Source organism: Neopsephotus bourkii, unplaced genomic scaffold (assembly GCF_033783945.1).
Source record: "Neopsephotus bourkii isolate Nb327-2 ecotype Australia unplaced genomic scaffold, CSIRO-AGI_Nbou_v1 NB_1234, whole genome shotgun sequence".
Lineage (NCBI taxonomy): Eukaryota > Metazoa > Chordata > Aves > Psittaciformes > Psittacidae > Neopsephotus > Neopsephotus bourkii.
In genome coordinates, this window is record NW_026901719.1 from 3,899,318 (window position 1) to 3,914,456 (window position 15,139).

General features: G+C 39.3%; 1 protein-coding gene across 3 annotated transcripts in view; it reads right to left on the bottom strand.

Annotated features, from left to right (window-relative positions):
* Positions 1-15,139, bottom strand: part of PHKA2 (phosphorylase kinase regulatory subunit alpha 2) — a 64,796-nt gene that overhangs the window by 37,993 nt on the left and 11,664 nt on the right. For all 3 annotated transcript variants that reach the window (XR_009727086.1, XR_009727087.1, XM_061364562.1), the window contains exons 8-20: positions 14,839-14,985; positions 14,552-14,605; positions 13,872-13,994; positions 12,087-12,182; positions 10,555-10,662; positions 9,847-9,925; positions 9,038-9,172; positions 7,036-7,145; positions 4,079-4,223; positions 3,529-3,607; positions 2,489-2,652; positions 1,707-1,880; positions 450-538 (exon numbers count right to left, since the gene is read on the bottom strand). Coding sequence is in view for 1 of the 3 variants with exons in the window: in XM_061364562.1 (XP_061220546.1) it covers positions 450-538; positions 1,707-1,880; positions 2,489-2,652; positions 3,529-3,607; positions 4,079-4,223; positions 7,036-7,145; positions 9,038-9,172; positions 9,847-9,925; positions 10,555-10,662; positions 12,087-12,182; positions 13,872-13,994; positions 14,552-14,605; positions 14,839-14,985 (1,503 nt within the window). In the remaining 2 variants the exon portion in view is untranslated. The remainder of the gene's footprint in view (positions 1-449; positions 539-1,706; positions 1,881-2,488; positions 2,653-3,528; positions 3,608-4,078; positions 4,224-7,035; positions 7,146-9,037; positions 9,173-9,846; positions 9,926-10,554; positions 10,663-12,086; positions 12,183-13,871; positions 13,995-14,551; positions 14,606-14,838; positions 14,986-15,139) is intronic.

The window sequence follows — 15,139 nt, forward strand, 5'->3', positions numbered from 1 at the left end:
ACAAATATTCCAAGCTTCATGCCTTGTTGTGGGATTTGATCAGTGCCGTAAGTACACCTGCCCTTTCACACACTCCCCTCCTGCCCAGATATTACTATAAGTAGCACTGCTTGGAGAACATCTCTAAAAGCCATGAACATCCTATTCTTCCCTTTGTGTGCTCAATTAGAACTGAAGACAATGACTTAATCTTTGGCCTTTAAAAATAGGCACCTATATATACTGCGCACACAGTTAAAAACTTTCCACTTGATAATGTCCATTTAATCAAGAAAACTTCACCCAGACATAAATTCCAAAACAAGGGAGTAGCTATCTGGTGCCTCAGGCAGAATGTCTTGTCTGTGAAGGAAAATGAGAACGCTTATAGGGTTTGGCTGGGTAACACAGGAAAAAACGCAGTATTGGGTCCCAAAATGAGAAACCGCATGAAAATTCCCACATCTTACCTTTGTCTCAAAGAAATGGGGATTATCAACAAGATTCAGAGACTTCCGGTGTGTGTTCAGAACTTTAGTGGGCAGAGACATAGACACAGCTGGAAAACAAAGCCAAAAAAAAAAAAAGACAAATGAAAAGACAAAAAAAAGTCTGTTTCAGTAACACAAAAATCAAAACCACCTTCATGAAGCAGCTATAGTATGTAAAAACAACAGAAATACCTCCAAGAGTCAAAATATAGAGGCAATGCTCCCGAGATCCTGTGCATGGAACTTGGACAAGATCAGATTCTGCACCTTATCTCCTTGCAGGCTTGCTCCATGAGCTTCCAAGATGAGCATGCAGTGCCTGAGATTTTTACATGCTGAACTGGTATCTCTTATGGCAGCCTATGCCTCAGAAATCCTACAGCTCAATGACCTGACCCTGCTAAGGGTTTTAAACATTTCAACAGGAAGTACTTGGAGAAAATGGTCTAACTGGTAAGGTATCATAATTAAAATTATAATGCTAAATGTAGGCTAATTCTCTGTTAACTTCGTATGTTGAATTCAATAGAGGATCAGATAATGTAGCATATGAAAAATGAGAGAAAAGACTAACAAAAGAGCTTGAAAGTTATTAATTTCCACTGAAGTTAATGGAAGCTTTCCCTTAACCAGGGCATTGAATGCTACATACCAAAATATAAAACAATGCATATGTTGGAATCTATTTACAAATTCAGTCAAAGCACTATTTTGGTCGAAAACCTCCCATCAGTCTATTAAAAATCTACAGTAATTAAGAATCTGTCCTCCCTCTCTACTCCATTTGTTCTTACAAATTTAGAGAATATGTGAGCATTCTTATGTTTTTCCTGGCATTGAAATATTTCACTTCATCACAACTTTACTAAAATAAGAAAACACATTTTGTCTTCCTTTGTATAAAAAATGACCAAAAAAAAAAGAAAAAGGACAAGAACTCACTGACGAGTTCTAAATTTCTATCCAGCTGAGAAGCTGCAGCAGTTTCCATACCATTAAACTTGATTAAATGTTACATTTCCTAGCAGGTTATCTGCATATACAACAAGACAAGGGATATGGTGGGAAAACGACAGTAACAGCTTCAGACTCATTTTTATTTCTTGATAACTACAATGTACTCAGGACACTGGTTCTTTTTAAACAGCAGAATTTTGAAATACTTGAACTTGCCCCTTCTAGCACCCAAACCACGCTTTCTATTATTGCAATTGAACAGTTAACAGGGAGAAGTACCTGGAACTTCCAAGCCCTTTGTCTTTGCCATTATTGACAGTATCTCTTCTGTGGAATGGTTTGCACTGAACACAGGTGGTTGATTTGCAGTCTTTGAAGTTGGAGGCAGGTATGACTTCAGTGCTGTACTCTGCAGGACATCATTTATGTACTGATCCAGCTCATCCTGGCTTTCTAGTGAGACATACATAAAAGGAAGGTAAGATCATAATTTACCAATGTTTTCTTTTTCAAACATACCATTGTATGCTTGCTATATAGAAGGGCACACAAAAATGCAAGAATATCGTAAGCAAGAGATTTCTAAGCTGAACAAGGAAAAAAAATAATCAGTCTTCGACTCTGAAAACAGTTACGTTAAGAAGTTGGTTTTCCCTTTGAAAGGAAGTTAAAGTGTTCCTATCTTTCTAGTAGTCCACAGGACTCAAGGGTGTTTTCCAACCAAAATGAGTCTGTGAGTCTATCATCTCCTCCATACAAGCTCATCTATGACTTCTCAGTCTTTTCCTCCCTCTACCCTCTTTCACACAGTCCCCATCTGCTGACTCTTCAGACTCAGCTTTACTGCAGCAGTTACTGTTCAACAGCATACTACAAATGTAGAAAGAATATGCACAAATTCTGCCTCCAAATTAAGTCAGGCAAGTACTGTCCTCAGACTGACACACAAGAAACCTGAGTGACTATCAACTATGCATAAAATACTCTGTTGATAGAACCTGGCAAGGAAAAGGGAAAAAAAAAAAAAAAAAAAACAACCAAAAAAAGTTGAAACCCAGTACCTTTTTCATAGAAATCTGCTGAATAGCCCCCATATTCACTGTCGGGACTACTGCGGCCTTCATTAGGGTCATCGAACAGTTTTATGTCACAGTCTGGATCCAGGAAGCTCAGATGTGTATGAAAAGAGGTGGTAAGAAATTCTGACAGCTTGCCTATCTTCACCCTGCAAACAGGAATACACACCAAAAAGCATTAGCATACACCATTCTGAGCATCAGATTAATACTCCCTAAGTTTTCAACAACTCCTCCAAAATTTATAAGACCAACTGTTAAATCTACCCTTGGTAACTACAAAGCAGCAAATACTGATAGTGAGAAAAACAAATGTAAAACAAGAGTAGCGGATCTGAGTACTTAATGCTCTAGATACCTACAGGTGTTAACTCAAAGTCTAATTATGCAGCGTGCTGTATGTATGAAGACAGACCCTGAACAAAGACCTAAACTCCAAGGATAATGCATAAGAAACTGTGGTTAAGAAGTTCCCATGAATATCAGTATCTTCACACCAAACTGCAGTGCTGCTAAAAATCAGAAAAAATACTTGATTACTGGGGGAAGATACTGATTGACAAAGAGCAAGCAGAAAGAGAACAGGGAGGTACTGTGGCATCATATTAAATTGCTCTTATATGTGGATAAATGGAACAAATAAGCTTACAAGTACAACATGTAATTTGTGTTTAAAACATCTCCAATAACTGTAAAACATAATTATATCTTAAAACCAGAAGACCAGCCATGATCAAGTTTTTGTATTTCCAAGGGTTTGACATTCATTTTTCCCTATTCATTAATGGCAGACAGAGATGGTACCCCTTTTGGAGACAGATCTTGTCCACTGCATGTGAGGTCCAGCTACCATCTGCTTGACACATAACAACTAAAGCTGAAACTCCTCTCTTTGCAGAGTTCTAGCGCAAGGTCTGTACACTCTGTACACTATCACAAGTTCAAAACTGAGGACTGCATATGATTTAACTTAAAAAAAAATAAATAAAAATCACAGAGAGAATCATCTGGGGGTTCTGACATACCTGGCACCTCCAAAATATCCATCCTCTAATTTTCTTATGGTGCCAAGAACTGCAGGATGAATGTCAGTACCATCGTCAACTGAAAAAGAATATTAGAAGAGTCTAAGCTTACCAACATATTTTGAATTACCACGTCCAAATAAAGTGGATTACTAGGTGTTCTCTACAAAGTAAATCTGACAGATTTAAATCACTTACCAATACTAGCTTATTCAAAAAAACAAACAAGCAAACAAAAAACCAAACAAGTTCTAAGGGGATTTCTCAAGACAAAACACAAAGCATTTTATAAAAGTTCCAAAGGGATTTCTATCACATTTCTTTGGACAGAAATAGCATGGAGATGATGATGAGATGCAAGGATATAAACAGAGAGTAAAACTAAAGTGAAATATTAACATACCGTCCAAATTCAGCACATATTTGAGTAAGTTAAACTTCACTTTTGATACTGGAATTCAGATTTTGAAATGTCTCTTCTCAAATTGACTTCCATCCTATTCCCCCTGCCTTAATCTGCTCTGCTTGAAACACAGAAAATTGGGTTTACCAAGCATTGTGTGGGTGATGGGAAATGTCAAGGTTGGTCTCCCAGTCATCCTCCAACAAGAAGTGAGGTACGCCAGCTCTATCTTCAGCATCTCCACAATCATCTGATTGTCTAGAGCCAGATAGAAGTGATGCTGGTCAGTAAACTAGAGAACAAAGAAATATAGCATATGAGTGGCTGTCAGTACTTTTTTTTTTTTTTACATGTCCTCCTTTAAATCATTTACAAAACCATATAAGCTACTCTTGAGCACAACAAAGACTGCATGAATTAACCTAATAAGGCCTGTGAATGTGAAAAAGAAATCGATGCTTCAGCAGAAACCATTTTCTTACACTTGGAGGCTGACTGGGAAAGAAAGCCAACTGTATCCTGGGCTGCATCAAAAGGAGCGTGACCAGCACGTCGAAGGAGGTGATCCTGTCCCTTTACTCTGCTCTTGTGAGACCTCACCTGGAGTATTGTGTGCAGTTCTGGTGTCATCAACATAAAAAGGACATGGAACTGTTGGCACAAGTCCAGAGGAGGGCCACGAGGATGATCAGGGGACTGGAGCACCTCCCATATGAAGATAGGATGAGAAAGTTGGGGCTGTTCAGCCTGGAGAAGAGAAGGCTGCGTGGAGACCTCATAGCAGCCTTCCAGTATCTGAAGGGGGCTATAGGGATGCTGGGTAGGGACTCCTCATTAGGGACTGTAGTGATAGCACAAGGGGTAACGGGTTCAAACTTAAACAAGGGAAGGTTGAGATTGGATATAAGGAGGAAATTCTTTCCTGTTAGGGTGGTGAGGCACTGGAATGGGTTGCCCAGGGAGGTTGTGAATGCTCCATCCCTGGCAGTGTTCAAGGCCTGGTTGGACAAGACCTTGGGTGATATGGTTTAGTGTGAGGTGTCCCTGGCCGTGGCAGGGGGGTTGGAACTTGACGATCTTAAGGTCCTTTCCAACCCTAACTATTCTATGATTCTAAGTAAGCCATACAAATAAAAAGGAATCAATCACACCCATGAAGTAGAATCTTCACAGTGATGAATTACTGTAACTTATGGTCTGGAAGATGGAAGTACTCTAAATGTGGAAGAAAAAGCTAACAATAGCAACAAACCCAATAAATAGACTTAAGTGCATGCTGAGGACTGGGGACTGGTACCTGCATGTCTCTTGGGAACAATCTGAAAGTCAAGCTGAATACAGAAAAGCTAGCAGTTACCATGTAAAAAAGGTACGTTAAATGTACAGTGATAAAGTGTGCTGTTCCCACTACAGAGGAAAGCCAAGAATCACAGTAAGAGACTATTCGGCTACTTCAGGAGCTGGAAACCAAAAAAGGTAGACAACCAATGGAAAGCATGACAAAGCAGCCACAAAAAAGTTAAGGAAAGACGTTGGTCTTGGGGAGGGGTGAGCACGCAAATTCAAGCTGACAAAGTGCAGAGGAATTACTCCACAGAACTTAAGGAACTAGCCAATCCCTGAGCCACTTGCAATTAGTTTTGATAATTCAAGACAAGAAAGTCCCAGAAATCCAGAGAGAAGCAAACACACTTTGAAGAGGAAGAGCCAGGATAATGCAGACCAGCCAAGACAATTCCAGTGCCTGAAAGCACAGGAAAACAAAGCCAACTTGAGAATGCCAAGATGATTACAAAATTATAAAGCAAGATGGCCAAACAATCATAACAAAAATCAATCTCAGCAAATGAGTCCAATTTGATTCTTTGGGAGCAACCAGACGGGTAGGTACAAAAAAATGGCTGACATCTCTCAACTTTCAAATGTTCACACTAGTGAGCTGAAGAAAAAATACCTGGGGAGGCAGAACTGCTAGAAAAATTGTTCTCAAAATAGTAGTTATTAACTAATTCTTCAGAACGAGAAGGTATCTTAATGGGGTCAGCCTTTGCCCCATGCTTCAATATTTTCAATCAATATTTTCATTAGAGAACTGGATGAAATACAAACTAAAAACCCCACAAAATTTGTGGACATTTGTCAAGATCAACAGAGATGAGTTAAATGCTAACTTTAGGAGGGTGAAATTAAACATTAATTCCACCACCCTCAACAAAAAAAGTTAGAAAAAAATGTCTGGCTACAAAGTAAAGCAAAAATGTTACGGAGATTTTAGTTTAACTCATCAGGATAAATGCCATTTTGGAATATGTCAATAAGTACTTGATACATGGCAAGATTTCAGGTAGATCCACATTTTTTGCAGTAAATCTGATGTTGTTTGGACATCATGAAGGACTGCAGAAGTCATCTATGGAATTCACTGAATTCCTGTCATCCACTGGAATTTAAGGACTACATTAGTTAAGCATCTATACAGGAGGGTGTGAGCATTCTATATCCTGCTCCAGTTGCATGTTTGTAGTAGGTGACCCCTTGGCCGTTTAGTACCAACTGCTAGAATAAGTCTACAGGAATAAATGTGTCCTATTTCATTAAATATACAAATAAGAGCCATTAATTCAGAAAAATAAAGACAGAACATTCCTTTGTCAGCCCTATTGACCATTTCAACATTATAGTGAAAAGATCACATCTTAGTCTCTTGGGGGTCACAGTACTTGGCACACTTATGTGAAACTAAACCAAGGCAATCATAGGAAGAAACACTAAGTGACCTATTTCTGGAGAAACTGCTTCATTAGCTAGAATGTTGGTTCAGGCAGAGTTCAGTAACAACCCTGTACTATTGATTTGCTGTGTTCTCCTCCACCAGAAGCCAAAGAAGCCAGACTCTGTATGACAGAAGGGAGATTTATCAGCACTCCTACCATGCTCCATGTTGATCATCCAATGCTATTAAAAAAAACCCACAAAGAAAAGCACATCTGCTTTACCATCCCTGTTCTACCTACAGTTGACTGACAGCATGTAAAAGCTGAGTGCTACACTAATGATTAGCCATTAAGTAAGCAGTAATTTCCCTGTCAGCTTTAAATGCTCACCTGAGGGGTAAAAGCAAATATTTGATTTCTTATCACATACAGCTTGGAGGTGCCCAACACTCCAATATGTCGGTGTGGCCGTCCACTTAATTTCATGTTCTTGTTCCGGCCTGTGAAAAAAAGAGAGAGAAAAAAGGTCTCACCTAACATTTCCTGTGTGCTTTTCCACAACAACCATTTTAGACAAGGAGATAATTCATTGATACCAGTAAGGCAGAAGACAGGTAACAGAGTAAGATGCTACATACTAGTCCATTTTGTCACAACCATCAAAATAACAGCTGGAGTTCTTCAAAGGCCTGATTAAAAATAAAAATCTTGGCTTCACTGACCATGGGATTGAGACTTTTAATTACAGGCATTGATTAGCACCTGAAGTTTCTCTACCAAAAGAACACCAGGTATGCCCTTTCAAAAACAAGGCCATCAACACACAACAGAAATTGCAGTGCTGAACTTGCAGAATTGCACTTCACTGTAGAACCTTAAAAACTCTTGCCCACAGAGGGCTAAGTCCAAATACAAAGTACATCCAAATACAAAGACAGATCTTCATTCTTTTCATCAACCCAATAAATTCCACTTTTTTCAGTAGGGCTTATTTGTGAATAATCCGCATTGCATTCCTTGTTCCAGCAGTCAGGAGCTGACTTGACTCTATCTATCAGGGAATATGAGCCAAACAACCAGGTGTCTGAAAAAAATACCACTGTGAAAATTCCCAGAGAAGTCACTGTTAAAAGCAATACACCAATGTGCTAAGTCATCCTACTCATTTCTCCACTACTGAAAGAAAGCTATTATGAAGTATTATGAAACAAATGTAAGCTTCAGCAAAGCCCTGCAAATATTTCATTTGTAAAAAGTTTTTTTGATAAAGAGACGGGTTCTCTCCCCAAAACAGCACCTGCAATTCCCCTTTACTGGAAAGGGAATTTACTGGAGAGTAAAGTTCACGCTTCAAATAAGCTTCTCTTTGGAAACATCCAAAAAACTTTCTGTTAAAAGTAAAAAAAAAACAACCCCAAACAACCAAACCCACAACAACAAAAACCACAACAACAAAAAAAACCACCAACCAACCAAACCTATCCCATGCTCTCATGGTCTCCCTCACCATTATTTGTAACCACATTGCCATGGGAACATGCTCCTGACTGACAGAGAAGCGTGATATGGCTCCCCTTGTCCATGCTGCAAAGGAATGCACCAGTGGTGATTTACCCCACCTCAGTTTTACTGTGTAGTAACATCCACAATTTTGAGTTACGAGTCGCTGGCACGCTTAAAGCTGTAAAACCAAATTCAATTAGGAATACATGTAACAAATTTTCTACCAATACCACTTTCATTCCAGCAAGAATTATCAAAAGAGACAGTTATCAAAATATTTTCAACAACTAGAACTAGTCAGAGTTTTGGGGTATTTATTTAATACAACTGCCAGGCTCTGAGGAAAATGGGCCTCTAGGGTCACTGTTGAGGAACTGGAACATGTTTGAAGTCCTGTCTTTAGAAAAGCCCTAAAGGCTTCTTGGTTTGCAACACAGAGTGTTTCAGCAGCTCAACTCAACTGAGGATTGGAAGGAACATTAGCAAGAACCTGACAACCCAAAGATGCCTTAATAGCAGCACAGCTTCCCTGGTTTGGAGCAGAAAACTTCCCAGGTGTGTGCTGGTAGAACGGCAAATGCACTGCTACTTCCGGACTTAAACCTAAGTACTCAACGTTTGCTTTTTTTGTGTCTATTTCTAGGCATATTTTCTAAAGCCAGTTTCTCTGTGCAAGTAGTTCCTGCAGGACAAAAAAAAGAGTCAGTTCTTGCCTGACTCTTAGGGCACAGGAAAACTTGTATTTTGGACATCTTTTCTAATGAGGCGATTTTTTTTCCTGTTGGAAAAATTAAATCAAAGAAACTGAGAGAGACAAACAACAAAACACCACCCTTAAAAGCAAATCTTGCACAGTAGTAGAGAGAGGCTTCCATGTTCTAATACCTACCAAGCATGGTGTAAAGGTTACTCAGAATGCGAGCTGGCTGCACTCTGAGTGGATGGATATCAGCAATGCTCTGAACATTGATTCCATGGTCTTGCAAGAGACTCTTAATTTGATTAGATTCAGCCAAAACAGTTACTGTATAAAAGAAAACAAATACATTAGAAAGAACAAGCACTTGCCCAGGCTACAGTATCACTGACAAAGGCTGCTCCTGATAAAATGAGCTGGTTGCTTTACCAGAGCAGTACAGGCCCCTAAAAAACCTTTAGGTCCTGATCAGCTGGTGCTTGCCCGCTACTTAATTTTCTGGTTTTGGCTATTCCTGGACTAACTAAAGAAGCCACTCCCTGCAGCAGCCAAAAAACAGACGTAAGTCTGTCTGCCTCATCTCTGTGTACAGAGATCCTCCCTGCTCACTGCTCTCTGGGTCTTCCAGAAAATGGCAGCTCAGAAACTTAACTGACTTTTCTCCTAGCAGTCCTGCTCCTTCTTGCAGCCCTTGCCTCTTTTAGAATTCACCAAGATTTTCCATGTTGATGCAAGATTCAGATTGCTGTTCTCCAGCCCCTGACAGGGCTTAAAATTTTAACAAATATTTAAAAAATAAAATGTTCATTAAACCTCATCTTCCCTCTGAAAAAAGGCAGACAGGCAAACAACCCCTTTCTCCTTCTCATGGTATCATCAAAACATCTACAACCAATGCAAAATGCACATTATTTTTAATCACATCTGTCTTCTTTCCTGTACATAGGGACTTCACCATCACACAGTACAATTCACCCAGAATGTTCAGAAAACTCCCTCACCTTGCACCACAACATCAGGTTTAAGTCCAATGGAAAACCTCCTATTCAAGGGATCAACTTCACCTGCAGCAAGAAATCCCTAGAATAAATGTAAGACAAAGAAAGAAACAAAAATTAAGTAAAAGGCTTCTGATTTTACCAGGAGGGCAGGACTTAATGCCTGGTTTATCCAACTTGTCCACTAAGTAGCACAGCCAATAAAAATAATGGATGCAATACTTGCTTGTTTCTACAGCAGGAAAATGGTTAAGACTGACATAATCTGCATACGCAGATTTCTTGGTTTAGAGTTTCAACAAATGACACAATTTCACCAGGCCAGTGATCATTTATTTTTATTCAGTGGTTCTTCTATCAAGTCCATGCCTAACATGGGACAACTCTGTAGGCACCTTATGCCACAGAGTAAGGCATAGCCTAGTGGAGTTTGAAGATGTTCCAGATCCTAGCTATGGGGCAGCCAAGTCAGCCTGGGCATATTCCTGTAGCCTAACCATATGACAACTTATTCAGATTGATTAGAAACAGACAATTGTGTACAAGAAAAAAAGAAGCTTCTGAAAGCTCAGTCATCCTTCCATGGTTCATGTACATGTTTCTACCAGAAAACACATTGTCCTCTACCTATCAACCAAACTGTTCTTAAAACCCAAGCCAACTTAAAACAAAATGACATACAAGCCCACCTACTGTACAATAAAAGGTTACCTCTGCTAGCAGGCAGCTAAGGACGTACAGTGATTGGCCCCAAAGATGAGGCAACTTTCCCAATGGGACACGATCCACTGAGTGAGGATTTTCATACTCCTCATCCACCTGAAAACAAATGCATAGCAAGAAAAATTACCATAAAGTTCTGAAGAACACCGAATTACCTGGAAGTATTTAAAAACTGTGGTCTATCATCTACCCTTTCTAACCTCCCATTATTACTGACATTGAGATTTCTTGGTTTTATTATTGTGAAGGTTGCACATTTTCTGGGACAAGAACTATGCTTCCTTTTTGTACACCCCCCTACCCTTTGAAGCTGGAGGGTGAACGGGTATTCTCTGTGTAATTACAGCTTTGGTGTTAGCACTTCCCCTTTCTTCTCACCATGCCTCTGCTGCGTTCCCTCTAGGCAGCTTGTAGGTAATTGTGCGTCTGCTTTCCAACCCCTTGCAAGATGATCCTTGAACTTAACTGATGTCTACCTATTTTCCTGAAGTAAAGGTGCTTTCCAAAAATGAAGGCTGTTCTACTTTTCCTGTGTTAACAAGACTGGTCAATGCAAAACTTAAAAGTACACTTTTCTAAATTTAGAAGAATTGCTTTGCTTTTGCAGCATACAGATCTACTGAAGGTGAAGGAAAAATCCTCGTTAACATCTTTACAGTACCCATTTTAAAATTCATAAATGACAGGCAAAATCTACCCTCTTTATTTGGCATGCTCATCAGATCATAATCATCGTAACAAAATTCACAAGGCAGCTGTGAACCCTTACATGGTTGTTCCCACTAGGAAGGCAATTCAGAGTTTCCACCTCAAATCTGTGAGCAAGACATCAGCTGTTGACACGACTTGCCCAAACTCAGACCAAGCCAGGGCTGCACACCCTTAGTGAGTGAGGGCTGAGAAGTCTGGACCAGGGGAAGAAGGTGGCAGGGAGGGATACAAAGGTAAATAGCATGGAAGAGCACATAAGCTCATCTGGATTTCTCCATCATAGTGGGAGAATCAGGTAAATAGTAATAGCAAGAAGTGAGGGGAAAGGAAGTGGAATAAAACCAAACCAAATGAAAAAAAACAAACAAGCCAAACAAAAACTCCGCCTAAAACTTATTCCACCTCTCTGAAACCCATTTCTCCCTCATATACAAGTTCTAGAATAGAAGGAGCACAATCAGTCAACAGACTAGACAATAGGACAGTCTATGCTTTATTTCTTATTTGATCTTCAGCTCCTAAGTCAGTATTGGCACTTCTTAAATATTATGTCTTGCTGTAAGGATTTGAAACTTTAGACCTGCTCTAATATTTCCACAGTCACCCAGATTCCCAAGTAAAAACTGTTACCATTTGAAGCCTAAAGTTTACCATTTCTCAGTGGGAGCTGTGAGAGATCTTTTAGTTTTTAAAGGTACAGTAGTCTTTTCATTGCTGGTTTAGGTTTATCACCTGCGGGACAGCAATAAAACTGACATCTTCATATCTGTGTTTTGCATACTCAAGTGGATGCTGCATTTTCACAATACCTTTTCTGGAGGCACTGCGTACAGTTCAGGCATCAGCACTATTCCATTCTTCTCTCTAATAAGTATTCCTTCCAGAGCCTCTCTATACTCTTGTACCTAAAGAATATTTAAAAAAAGAGGGAAAAATTACATTACAATCAGCACAACCAGAACTGTAAAATTTTAGTACTTTCCAGCAGTATGTTTCTGCTGAAAGTTCACGTGGAAAAAAAAAAGGGGGGAAGGGAAAATGACAACTTGCTGATGGAAGATCAGGGTTCAAATTCTCAGAGACTGTTCCAACATCTCAATGTTCTCAGCCTCAGAAACACGAACATACATCTTTAATCTGTAACACATCACTGCAGTGCAAACTTCTTACATATTCCTATCAAGAAGTCACTGGGACAAATCCTACGTGGAACTTGCAACAGATGACAATGTAGTGACATGGATGTCAGGACTGCTAATATCCACAGAAGTGTAAGGTGTATAAATAGTTAGCTTTCTGCCATGCATATTTGTCTATGATTTTCTGAATTCTGCTTCACAGTACTGGGAAATCAATTTAACTGATTTGCTTAAAAATTTGTGCAGGGAAAACTTAAAAGTTGATTTAAACTGTTTATTGACATTAACTGAACTGAAAATCCTCTTGGTTTTGTGTTATGTGTATTACACCAAGGAATACCAGAGTGATACAAAATAAAGAATATTTAATGTTCTTTTTACCAGATCACTTATTTTGTTCCATTTGTTAACCATTCCATTACAAGCTTTTACCTATCAGGAAGCTGTTTTCAAAAACTACCAGCACCTGCCTATTTCTGCTATCCCTTTCTGAGTGAAACACACAAAGGATACTGCCCCAGATAATCCAACTAAGTTCTAGAGACTGCTTTGAGAAGTGGTATTTCATTGACATGACTGAACATCAGTAAACTTTCTGATTTTAGCCCTCATGAAATAATGCTATTTTTCTCTCTCTACCAGACTATTTTCCTAGGTTCAGGAAAGCAACTTACATTTCTAGTCTCAGTAAGCATTTAATTTCATTTACAGCATCTGGCACATAAAGAAGGCTTTTAGGTCCGGAATTCACTGTTTTGTTTCTGATGCCATTTTATTTTTAAGGGGTTATGCTTAATCACATACTAGGCAATTTTCAAGATTACATTAATTTTTTACTTTCTTCAAGCCACCAGCCTACAGAAGTCCCGGTATGAATGCATTTAGTGCTGGCTACATGTCGATCCTCAATTCACCAATATTCTCCAGGTGCCACTATAAACTTTGGAAGGCTACAGTCACTTCAGCTTCCCTGACCACTGGATGCTTGACACAGTAATGGCATGAAGTAACTTAGCAAATTCATGAAAATGAAATGGCTCCTCATAATCCAACCACAAATCTCCCTGAACGTACAGAAGGACTAAAAGTACTGTGAATCTTGTTTTCAGCAGCCAAGCCACAGAGGTCACAGGAAAAAGAAGGTGATCTCATCCTGAAGTAATTGGGAAAGAAGTACCAAGGTTGGAGATAAGACAGAACCAGGCAAATAAACCCTGTTCAGCCCAGTTTGACCACACCAGCTAAAAGAGCCACTCAACCTGGTAGAGGTCCCAGCATGTACAGCATTGCCGTTGCTACCAAATCACCAACTCCCCAGGAAGATTGACTGATGACTACTCCCATCCTGCTGATGGGGTATTCAACTGATACCTAAAATAAACATGGAGCAAGCTACAAAATACCATGAGTAAATGGCTTTGCATTTCCACTGACTGTGATTTCTCCTTTCCTTACCTGAATTTTATCCTCACTGAACACTCCATCAATTAGGAAGTATGTCCAGAATACTGGCCACTCACATTCAATATTCTCAAAGAGCTTGAGCTCAGCAGGATCATAGTGCAGCCTGCTTGGATCCTAGAAATTCAATTGTACTTGTTTAGTCACAGTGCTAAATTAGTCACTTATATTCCAAGCATAATAGCAGCCTATTTTATCCAAGTAATTAAAACCAAGAAACCAATAAAACCACCAGAAATAGTTTCCATGCAGACTCTTGAGCTCTTTTTCACATTCAGTTTCAAACTCATTTAATTGTTCCCTAGACAAATCAACCCTTCCCAGTCTCAGAATCTAGGTGTCACCCAAATAATCTTCGCTCTGCCTCAGTTCAAAGATATTCTGGGACACTTCAGCCACCACTTCTGCTTAGGCACCACAAGCATATCTAAGGGTTCATTTCTTATGGAAATAAATTCTGCTATTAATAATTGTTTTTCAGACCCTTAGCCTCCTCAGATGTGTGTCATTTCTATGGTGGACACCTGGATTGCCTCCAAATCCAAAATCCAAATCCAAAGATGTCTTAACAGCAATAGAGAACTTCACCCCTTCATGTAAATGACACAATAAATGTCTATAAGCAAGAAATAAAATTCTTCCTAATGCCTAACTGAAATACACATCAGAAGTACCTCTCTGGGTGTCTTGTAACCATCCCGGAGAAAGCGACAGCAGCCATAGCGGCCCTGTAAAGACAAACAAAGGTGCACAAAACTTCACATATTGTTCTTCCTCACAGACTAACATCAGCATAAAAGTATGTGCTGAATTTTAAGCGTCACTTAAGGATTTTCCTTCCTCTCTTCCCTACACAGACGAACCAAGTCTGGTAACCCTTGTCTAATTAGGATTACTGGTTAAGAAAAGGAGGTTCTGCTTCTCTTTACCTTTAGAAAATAAAAATAAAGGAATCCCTTACCTGCAATTTGGATATGATTTCACTCTTGGTTACATTAACCAGGTTTAGATCCTCCACTGCAAAAGCCGGGTAAGAAATAATAGAGAGAAGGCCAGCATCTATTTCCTTTGATGTGGATGCCCTTGGCAACATGGAGTATAGAATAGACTGAGCAAAACAAGAACAGAAGAAAGGGATGTAACACAACTTACCTACTTCAGAAGACTGTGTCAAGTCCAAATGGAATGGACTATAGTATTTGCAAAGACAGGAAACTCATTGCATAATTATTTGTAACTGAGTTAAAACAAGAATCTTCATA